We start from the raw sequence: 10,476 nt of genomic DNA, 5'->3' as shown, positions 1-10,476 counted from the left end.
CGTGACAAGGGAGCCCCCGATGGAAAAAGTAATCTAGAATAATAATAAAATAAAAAATAATAAAAACACCCCCCCACCACCCAACTAGCATATTTTATTGTTATTCGTATTGGTTGCCAACATTCAGGGCACAATGAAAAATTCACCAGAGGGCAAGAGCCAGCCAGAGGAGGAGGGGGGAAAAGAGTTTGGATAATTGCGTTTTCGCGGTGGGTAGATCAAGCGATGTAAGGGAAGGACGTGGGGAGGAAATGTTAGTGTAAGGGCAAAGCAGAACCAGGTCTGGTTCCTCTGATGCTCTGGGGCGGACATACACCAGCAGCACCCTAAACCTGCCCACTGCAGCTCCGGCACCCACTGCAGCGTGGGACAAATCCCATGTAGGATGGGGAAGCACGCTGCCCAGGCAGACATTCCTCAAAATCAGGGTGGGAGATGGTTGGAAATGCACTGGCCGGGCTACCTGCAGGAGATTTTCCTTCCAAAATGGGGATGGTAACAGGCTCCCTGCAAGAAATAGTGGCCAGGCCATGCTCAAGCTGCTGTCTTGCACAGGCAGGAGCTGATGACCTCGGAGGCACTTGGAGAGCTTTTGCCGTGAGTCAGGGGGAAAAAGAGAGCTGGAGCTGGGTGCTGGCAAGGCTGGTTGGGCTGGAGAAATATTTTGGGGAAAAATGCACCGAGACCCAATCGTAATGCCAAATCATCTGGATCCTGCTGACCCGTGATGGAGGAGAAAGGCAAGGTGCGTCAGGAAGATGCATCACCCTCTGCAGCAAAGGACTGAAACAGGGTAGGGGCTAAGGCTGGGGAGGATGGACTGCTGGGTCACAGCAGGAAGAGGAGGAGGAGGAGGAAGGCAACTCTCTTCAGCCCACCTTTGTGCTAAGGGGAGCCTGTGGGGCCAGAGCTGCCCCTCTCAGCAGCCCCTTCCCAGCCCCTTCCCACTCCTCACTGGTGACTGTGTTCCCAGGGGGACACAGCACTGTGGCTTGACAAGCATCACTTAACCTGCCTCCCTGCTCCGTAATAACCTCATATATCAACCGGAAAGAGACCGCAGAGCATGGCTAGAAGGGCTCTGCTTCTACATCCAGTATCATTATCCCAAGGCCCCTCAGCTCGGTATGCAAACATGCTGCGGGTCCCCGGGGTGCTGGGAGGGGAGTGCCCTGCACAGCAGACATCAGTTATTCCTGCACGGGAGGCTGTGCATGGGCACGTGGCCACAGCATGGGCTCAGCCTGACATCTAGCAGCACTGGGCAAAATGGGGTGCTCCAGCCGGTGGCAGACTGGGCTGACTGGGAGCCTGACAGCCTCCTCTGCTCCCAGCATGTCTCAAGTGCCCAGTGACTTCTTCCTGCCCTTCAAGATCATTCAGCAGTAACCCCCCATCCCAGGGCAGCTTTCAGAGGCACTGACCATCTCTGTCCATATCCAGCCTCTTTTTCCCCTTCCAGCTGCCCAGCCTGACGTGGTCCTTAGCCCCTTTCTAAGCAACCAGACCTCTTGTCTCACACCTACAAAGGGCATCCTGTACCTGACACACTGGGCTGCTGGGGCCCCCAGCATCCTCCGTGGAGACTGCAGCCGTAACCCTCCTGCCCACTCTGGGATCCCTGCCTCTCATCTCCACTTTGCCCTGAGTCCCGTTGCCCCGTGCATCATGAGAGGAAGATGCTCCTCCAGCAGCAGGATGTCTGCTGCCTGCTCAGGTTCCCTGGGGTGTTGTGTTGAGCGTGGCATGGAGGCAAACTCACCCCTTCTCCCCAACCACCACGGAGCAGCAACACAGCAAGCAGGGACTCCTCAGGACCACGATGGACTGAGCCACCCACAGCTACCACCAAAAACTGGACTCCAGGGACGAGTTGTCCCACTGCTCCACTGGACTGGCCAAATGCTGGAGCACAAGCTCCAGCTTCAGGATGGCTTTTCCCTGGAGAGGAGCAAGTGGGGTGGAGGGGAGGGGACGGGGCCAGCCTGGAGGACAGCAGAGATGGAGGCAACTGGGGCTGGTGGAGGGTGTTTTGCATAGAGAAGGCTCAGCTCCACACCCATTCCCCTGTGGCAGGATAATTCGCACGCAGACCCTGAGAATAAACAGGACAGGCCGAGCTGAGCGACTCAGTTGCTTTTATTGACGGCTTCCAGCAGCCCAGTCAATGGGCTGCCTCACTCGGCGATGCTGCGGAAGGACTGGACAGCGGGGCTCGCCGCTCCCCACTCCACGGGTTTGCGGTACTCCCCCTTGGGCAGCAGGTACTGCCTGCCCCGGTAGTTGGGATGCTCGTAGAAAACCCAGACACCTTCCAGCACTCTGCAGGCGTGGACCTCACGCATGTGCCACTCCTCCATGACAGAAGGGCAGTCTTCAGTGGCTTCGAACATCTGACCACCAAAATCTCCCTTCTCAAATACCTGGATGTGGCCCCGGCCTCCACTTGGCTAGAAAAAGAGGAGAGAAAAATAGCAGAGCACTGGAGGGAGACACCGACAAATCCCCGGCTCTGACACCTGCCAGCGGATGGGAGCAGAGCTGAAGCATGGTCAGACTCCAATCAGGTACAAACTACCCCTCAGCACACCAAGACAGGGCTGAGCAGCTCACATCAGCCCCAAGAGCACAGCAGGGAGGCAGCCAGGACAACTCTTGAGCCAGCATTGCCCACAAAGAGGGTACAAAAACACCGAGCTGGAGCAGAGCCGTTTCAGCTCAAACCCCCACGGCAGCCCCAGTTTCACAGGCTGCAGGGAGGGATGAGGCCACATCAGCAAGCGCCAGGCTCTTTGTCCCAGGCAGCCTGCCTGTCCCACTGCTGGCCTGAGCCCTTCAGCCACTCCACGTGAGCATCAGAAGGAGAGATGAACCCCCTCCACTCCCCGCTCCTCCGGGCAACGAGGAGTTTAATGAGCTGGTGACCCCAGCTGGGTTGTATTACAGGCAAACACAGCGCGGGTATTTTCCACTGTGATTTGAAGCGCTGCGTTGCCCGAAGGCACTGCGGCAGTTTTAATCTGCAGCTGCCTGGACACCGTCTTCCTCTGCCTCCCCCGTCTGCCCGAGCCCGCTCTCGTTGCCAGCCCCAGCTGAGCTCTGCGGGGTCTCTACGGTTTCTCCGGGGCCCTTGGACCTCCAGCTGCAAGCGGTGTGTCCCGTGCAACCTCCCCAGGTGCAGAGGGGAAGTGCTTTTTCCCACTGCAGTCAAGAGTGGAAGAGATTTACCTTCTCCACTCACCAAACACCTTGCCATTCCCAGAGCAGGGCTTCAGGAGCAAACCCCCTATAGCCATCCCCTCCAAGGGAGCTCCTGCAGGTCTCCAGGAAGATGGGGGCCACCCACAAGCATGCTGAAACCCTTTAATGATAGGTGTGTAAATTAAAGTGTCCCTTGGGAAGAGGTCACACTCACTATCTGGATGGCTTTGCAGGAGCCGAGGCGGTCATTGAGGCCCATCCAGTGGTGGTAGTCAGGATACTCCCCGTGTGTCAGAACATACATGTTCCCAGAGAAGTTGGGCCTCTCATAGGCCACCCAGGTGCCCCCATCCACACGGATGGAGTTGCAGCGGCTCAGGTAGGTGTGAAAATCAGGGCAGTCACCGTCGCACTCGTAGGAACGACCTAGGAAATTCTTGTCTTCATAGAAGGTGACCTGAAACACAAGCGGAGGAAGGAAAGCAGGGAGGTTCCTCATCACTCAGCATGTGCACATGCCTGCAACCATATTCTAGCCACATCATGGCATGAAATATCTGAAAACAGAGCCCTCAAGATGTCAAAAAAAGTCACCAAGACCAACCACTGAGCAGGATCAACTGCATCCCAACAAACCCTGGCAGCCAGTCTGGCCCCAGCGACTCCAGCTGCCACCATTTTCTTGCCCTTCCCAGCACCTAGTTCTGTCTCAATCCAATCCAAAGCTCCCTTGGTGAAGTCCCTCTCCTCTTTGCAGGAAAACTCTATTAAAACATTTCCCTCCCACCTTCTCTAGATCAGTAGTTACTAGATTATGGCCAAGGGAGCCATAAATAGTCAACGGACGGTACTAAGCAGCATTTCATTTATGTTGGCTTACCGAGTGTTTGCAGTTAGACCTTTATTGATAAGGGCATGGTGAGGTCTCTTTCCTCCTGGGTCATGTCTTCTAGCCCTGCAATCATTCTCCTTGTTCCCACTCTAACAGTCCACAGCTCACTTTTGAAAAAGCCAATGCCAAAAGCTGGACATCACACAAGCTTTACCAGTGCCAAGAAAAACTAAAGGAGCACTCCATTTACATGGTGGTAGCACAGTTCTTCAGACATCCGAGGACTGCATTTGCAGTTGGCTTCCTTCTGCTTTGGCTGCTGAAACTTTGTGATATGGGTGACAATTTTCCGATGAATCACCACATTTCTTTCCCAAAAGCCACTCTACAGCCAGGCAGCTGACTGCAAAGCACTTTGCTCAGCTATGCTTTTTCCCTACTTGATCACAACCTGTTTCAAAATCTTCTCAAGAGCTGGTGAGCAAATCCCATTCCTCTTGCCTGAGGTATCACCAGCCCAGTTGCTGGTGATATCAGCCAGTCTCCCGTTGCTGGAGAGGCAACCTGTGCTTTCTTCAGAAAGCCCTTCATGGAAATATTGTCAAGCCCTAGACCTGGACCAGTTCTTTGTACAGCCCCATTTTTACATCTTTCCAGATGACCGTTATTCATCAAGAGCTGCTCTTTGCAATGCGGGTTTCCAAACCATCCTGTCTATTTTGACTATATCCTTTGCTTGCTTATGATGCTGTTAAGCCAGACCACACCAAAAATTACATTAGTTTGACACAAATCAGTCTCAATAGATCACTTTCAGCTGCACTCAATCACCAGCCCATCTTCCACCCTAACAGGAGTTTGATTACTTACTCCGGTGTCTTCTAGAGCCTTGCGTTGAATCAACTGATGTGCAAGTTGGTTGATCCAATGCCGTAGATACTCAAGACAACATTTCACCTTTTCCAGCCCTCCAGTATGGCCATCAGCCCCATACATGCTGCCAAGTTATTTGGTAGCATCTGAGATTGCCTCAGCCAATTCCCCCAGATGCTCTGGAGATAATTTTTCTGGCCACAGTGATTTGAACATCTAACACGCAGTACTCCGTAATCCATATTTTCCATGGTATTTCCATATCTTGAGTAATAAGATACACAATCACCTTTTGCTTCTAGATGGTTGTGCTTCACCTACGGTGCTTTGGCTACTGGTACCAATCTCACATGACTGCTGTTAAAATGCCACTCATTGTCACACTTTCAACCCAGGAGATAAGACTCAAATCTAGGACAACCCACTCACTGTATTTTTTTTCATTCACTTTGTGTTAAAAAATAAGTTAGCCACAGTTTTCCTAGAGCTGGTTGGTCAGTATATCCCACCAACCTGACCAAGTATCTGGGGAGTCAGACGAATCGTGCCAAAGGATTTATGTCCTTGGTCTCATGGCCTGTTGGTAGACCTTTATTAGGATACTGTTATTTTGCTCAGATTTTCCTCTGACATTCAAGAGACTGGTCTTCCATTACAAAGCAGTCAGAACATACAAAACAACCTCTCCCCACGTCTCTCCCTCCTGAGCAAGCTCCTCCCAGCTTCAGTGAAATGAAGAGTTGGGAGATCACTACCATCTTTCCAGCAAGCGAATAAAGGTTGTAAAAGGTGTGCACCAAAATGACCAACTTTTGGTTTCCCAAACTGCTACCCAATGGGTAGTTAATTGTGTTGGTCAGCCCTTGCCAACCACAATCCTGTTGTTGTTTTACAGATCTTGCTTCTGGATCTTTCTGCCTAGAGGCTATCACCTGAAAAATCTGCCAGCCTGATCCTAGAGGCAACAAAGAAAGCCCTGCTCACTGACGTTCGGCAGTCACTCACCACCAGAAATCCTCTTCTTGAAGCCAGTGGTCAAGGAAGCCACAGCATCCCTGTAATACCCTTTGCAGCTCGGCCATCGCCCTCCACTGAGACAGCTGATGAGCTCCCCCTCTCTTCAACCTCGCTCCCCAAACTCTGCAGCCCCTTCTGATCTGCAGTCCCACTCCTGTTCATGCAGTGAGCGTCCCGCACAGTCAGTAGTGCACTCTGCCCAGTGCCTGTAAGACCACAGGTCTGGTCTCTGTGCAGGCAGCACCCCACCCAGGCAGAGGGATGCCTGCTCCTGCCTCATAGCAGGATGGCTGGCACTGGGAAAGGAGTGAGTCTCCATCACCTCTAGTCCTGGCTCCGCATGAGCTGCTGTGATTTTGTGGCTGGTATTCAGCAGAACCAGCTTCTCTTGTGACGCCTTATCACAGCAACTATGCACAAAGTTGGTTAAGTTGGCCTTTAATTTTGTAATAGAAAACAAAAGCTCATTAGGTGTTCCTTCTCCACCCAGCCTAACACAACTGAACTGCAATTTGGCAAAGCTACCTGGTGTTCCTAGGAGGGTATTTTCCCTGTACTTATAAAGCCACAAAGCCAAAGAAATCCGAGAGCACATAAAGGGTATGGCCATGCCCACAGAACAGTGACCAACCAAAAGTGTTGTTCATTGTTTTATTCTTAGACCATTTATAGGGAGACTCAAGGAGAGAGCTCCTGCCCACCCATTCTCCATCCCAGCCCTTTGCACACACCCTCAATTCATTTCAGACCTTCACACTCAGTGCTTCGCAGCTTTCCTCCAGCGATTTGGGCACAAACAGACCAGAATGATGTTTTTCACCCACAGGATAACAACAGGTGAATTACGGATTTCCATTCTAGATTCGTTGGTTCATTTCAGTCACATCTTACTCTAACACAAATCACCTTCCTTCAGTAAAGCCACTGAGTTGCTCTGCTTGCAGCACTAACCCTCGCTCACTGCCCAAGCTTTGCTTTTTTGGGGCTTACCTGGCAGATAATATTTGCCATAGCAGATCTTCCTTACAGGACTATAAAACTCTTACTCCCTTGGCCACCTCAGAGCAGCTTTTATATTTCTTCCCAACAGCAGCTCTGTTAGAAGGAAACTCATACAGAATAACTGTAAACAATAACTAGTAGTGCCCACTGCCTTCTAAGTAAGCAGCATGGGGGCAGTGACCCCTCCCTAGGGCAGACCGCTTGCTTAGGTTGTGAGAAATAGTGCTTAATTCACTCCCTCGCCCTTTTCTTCTCCCTGGAACGTGCTAACAAGAGCATGGCATAGAGAAAAGATGAGATTCCCATCTTTCACTGACTTAACTCCTCTGGACATTTCGCTGTACCACAGCAGCACATCATCAACAAATTCCCTGTAGCAAGCTCACAGGGGACACGGCTCTCAGCAAGGGTAACAGCAGCACATATTTAAGTCTCTTTAAGCAGACAGGAGACTCGAGCATGACTCAGTTACGTTTCCCCAGCACCTTCTTTATGCACAGGTACATAAAGACTGTACCACTGCTATCTGACAGCCACCAAGTTAGAAGGAAGCAGCACCCTGTGTTCAGTTTCTAAAGACTGCTCAGAAATAGTCAAATCACTTTGAGCAAAGATCACAGGACAAAAGGTGTGGAGAAGCAGAGACTGAATCTAGATCTTCCACAGCATCGGCCAGCGCCTACCAAACCACTCTGCTTCTGAGCCCTCTGCCCTCTCGGGTCTTATAGTCTCCTCTGGTTAAAAGGAACATAACCCAAAAGCAAAGCTCCTACAATGGAAAGACTTACATCTGTTCACCACCTCTTAACAGTTGTTTCAGCAGGGAAGCTGGCTGCTACCCCGAAGTTCTTGCCCTCCTTTCCCAGCTGTTTATCCCTGCCCACTCCCAACTCTGCACCAAGCTCTGTGCGACCAGCCAGCTGGGCTCTGCTCACTTGAAGACTGAAGAACGCAGCGTTAGAGCTGGATCTCCACCCGATGCACATCACTAGCTGAAGTTGAGCTTTCTGGTCTACCTCCATCTCGTTTAAATTCACCTCTGCCGATTCCACCAAATCCCAAGGCCAGTTCGCATCCCTTGGGGAATGCTGTTGCCTTTGGTGCTAGGGTCATCATTCACTTCTGTCGCAGCACACCCTTTGCTCCGCCACGGAAGGGGGACGTGGCAGCTGCCGCTGGTGTTGGGACTCAGGTCCTCCCAAGGAAGCCTTCCACGAGACTCTGTTCTGCAAATGCAACTCGTCACATTTGCTGCTGCCACAGCAGCCTCCACCACCAATTTACAAGGCATCAGGTCCTGGTGCATCTTAAAATATCCCCTCACCAGTCACTGTGTCCGACTCCATCCTCTCGCAGAGCCACACCTAAAGTAACAGCCAAGATCTGGGAAAAGACTAGGGAGGGCTCAGCTCCAGCTTCCCTCCTCCATTTGAGCTGGAATTTGAAGCATCTCCTCTTGTCGACAGAGGGGGACTGACAGAGGGGGAGGCTGTCAGCAGAACAAAGATACCAAAGTTTCTCCACAACTTACCCCTGATCAATTCTGTACTCCTAGCCAGTCATGTATAGGCTGCAAATAAACCTACCTTGGTTCCAGCTCTGGACATTTTCTGTTCCAACCAAGCTCCCCAGTGCTGGAGGAACGTCAGAAGCTGTTACAAACAGCCAGGATCTGAGGCACCCTTTTTATAATGGGCTTGTTTTAAACCAGACAGCCGCTTTGTCATGAGAATAGGATCCAAAAATTGAGTCAGTGATTCTGAGGCTATAGCCGATTTCCAGAAAAGCAAACAGGATTATGGAATAAAGGAAGGCTTTGCCATCCTCCCTTTGTTACCATTTGCTGAGTCAGAACACCAAAACTCTGCCAAACACACTCAAAACACGCAGCCCCCTGCCAAGTCCTGGAAGACGGGGGGCAATTTGGCTGCTCTCTCCCTTTCAAGCATGTTAAACAAGAAGGCATCCTTGTCAGCTCTAAAAGGCCCACCCCCATGTGTAAGGAAGAAACACAATATTTATCAGACAATGTTCCCATGCAGCGAAGGATGTAGCTAGGAAATGGTCAACATGTGCTCAGGGCAGGCACCACAGGCTTGCAGAGACCAGCCACTGCATGGAGGCTCTGCTTCAAAAGCTCACGATGGAAACATGTGCACAGCAACGGGGCTGTGTATTTTCATAGCACACCCTCAGCTTGAGCTGTATTGCTCCAAATGGTGCCCGACATAGAGGCAAAGAAGTATGTCTGGCCACACACCCCCAAGAGAGTGATTTCACACATCAGATAGTAAAGAATGATGCCCAGATTTCTGACCATATCTCCTAGTGTCACAAATTCAACTCAAAACCCTTGCACCACTGTCTGAGGTTTGAGCAAAAGTTTTTCTTTTAGCCACACTCTGGCCCACTGAGCGGGGAGGGCGAGGATTGCTGGCTTATGTACATCCACACCCCCCGCCAGTGCATTATGAAAAAACACCTCTGCAGCTATTCACTGCACCAGCCCAAAGGCTTAGCGAAACAAAGGGAAACGAATTTGGCACAGCAGCGCCTGAAACACAGACCCTATTTCAAATCTGTCAGGACAAGCAGTCTCGCAACAGCAGCTCTGCATGCCACCATGTACACTGCCACAGCCCTGCTAAATGCAGTCTGATATGACAGCCTGAGACAAGACATGATCAGCAGCATCTCATCCTCTTCCCATTTTAGGTTCTTGAATTGCCTAGTGCTGTTGCTTACAGCTCTTACTGTTAGAAAGCTGTGAGGCCAATTAGATTTTTATTTTTTTTTAATTCAAATTATGACGATCAGAGTTCAACCACAATCCAGTTCCTATTAAAAGGCAATCTGGTAGGTTCACTATCACAGAATGATCTCGGTTGGAAAAGCCCTTGAAGCTCCTCCAGTCCAACCAGGACCCTCACCCTGACCGTTCCCAACTCCCCCAGATCCCTCAGCGCTGGCTCAGCCCGACTCTCCAACCCCTCCAGGGATGGGGACTCCCCCCCTGCCCTGGGCAGCCCATTCCAACGCCCAACAGCCCCTTCTGCACAGAAATACTGCCTCAGAGCCAGCCTGACCCTGCCCTGGGCAGCTTGAGGCCATTCCCTCGGGGCCTGGCGCTGGGGCCTTGGCTCCAGAGACTCATCCCCCCTCTCTGCCCCCTCCTGGCAGGGAGCTGCAGAGGGCCAGGAGGTCTCCCCTCAGCCTCCTCTTCTCCAGACTGAACCCCCCCAGTTCCCCCAGCCGCTCCCCAGCAGACCTGTGCTCCAGACCCTGCCCCAGCTCCGTTGCCCTTCTCTGGCCACGCTCGAGTCATTCAATGGCCTTTTTGGGGTGAGGGGCCCAAAACTGAACCCACTCATCGAGGTGTGGCCTCACCAGTGCCAAGCACAGGGCTCAGATCCCTTCCCTGTCCCTGCTGGCCACGCCAGGGCTGACACAAGCCAGGATGCCATTGGCCGCCTTGGGCACCTGGGCACACTGCTGGCTCCTGTTCAGATGGCTGTCAGTCACCCCCCAGGTCCCTCTCTGACTGGCAGCTT

The 10,476-nt window shown here is 51.9% G+C and overlaps 1 protein-coding gene across 1 annotated transcript; it reads right to left on the bottom strand.

The window, feature by feature from the left end:
- Positions 1–2,177: 2,177 nt before the first annotated feature.
- On the bottom strand, positions 2,178–8,558 carry CRYGS (crystallin gamma S). Its single transcript, XM_074912230.1, has 3 exons — positions 8,512–8,558; positions 3,416–3,658; positions 2,178–2,450 (listed from the first exon to the last, which is right to left on the bottom strand). Exons 1-3 carry the CDS (start codon positions 8,530–8,532, stop codon positions 2,178–2,180), a joined length of 537 nt encoding a protein of 178 aa, XP_074768331.1. The 5' UTR covers positions 8,533–8,558.
- Positions 8,559–10,476: the final 1,918 nt, after the last annotated feature.

Source organism: Athene noctua, chromosome 8, assembly GCF_965140245.1.
Source record: "Athene noctua chromosome 8, bAthNoc1.hap1.1, whole genome shotgun sequence".
Classification (NCBI taxonomy): domain Eukaryota; kingdom Metazoa; phylum Chordata; class Aves; order Strigiformes; family Strigidae; genus Athene; species Athene noctua.
Note: the sequence above shows the minus strand (reverse complement) of the source record. Positions and strands in the feature narration are given on the sequence as shown.

Excerpts from the sequence above, each read along its gene's own strand:
- CRYGS (XM_074912230.1), bottom strand. The coding sequence starts at position 8,532 with ATGTCCAGAGCTGGAACCAAG. Across the intron at positions 3,659-8,511 it reads TGTCCAGAGCTGGAACCAAG|GTCACCTTCTATGAAGACAA; the intron begins GTAGGTTTATTT and ends CTTGTGTTTCAG. Across the intron at positions 2,451-3,415 it reads CCTGCAAAGCCATCCAGATA|CCAAGTGGAGGCCGGGGCCA; the intron begins GTGAGTGTGACC and ends CTCTTTTTCTAG.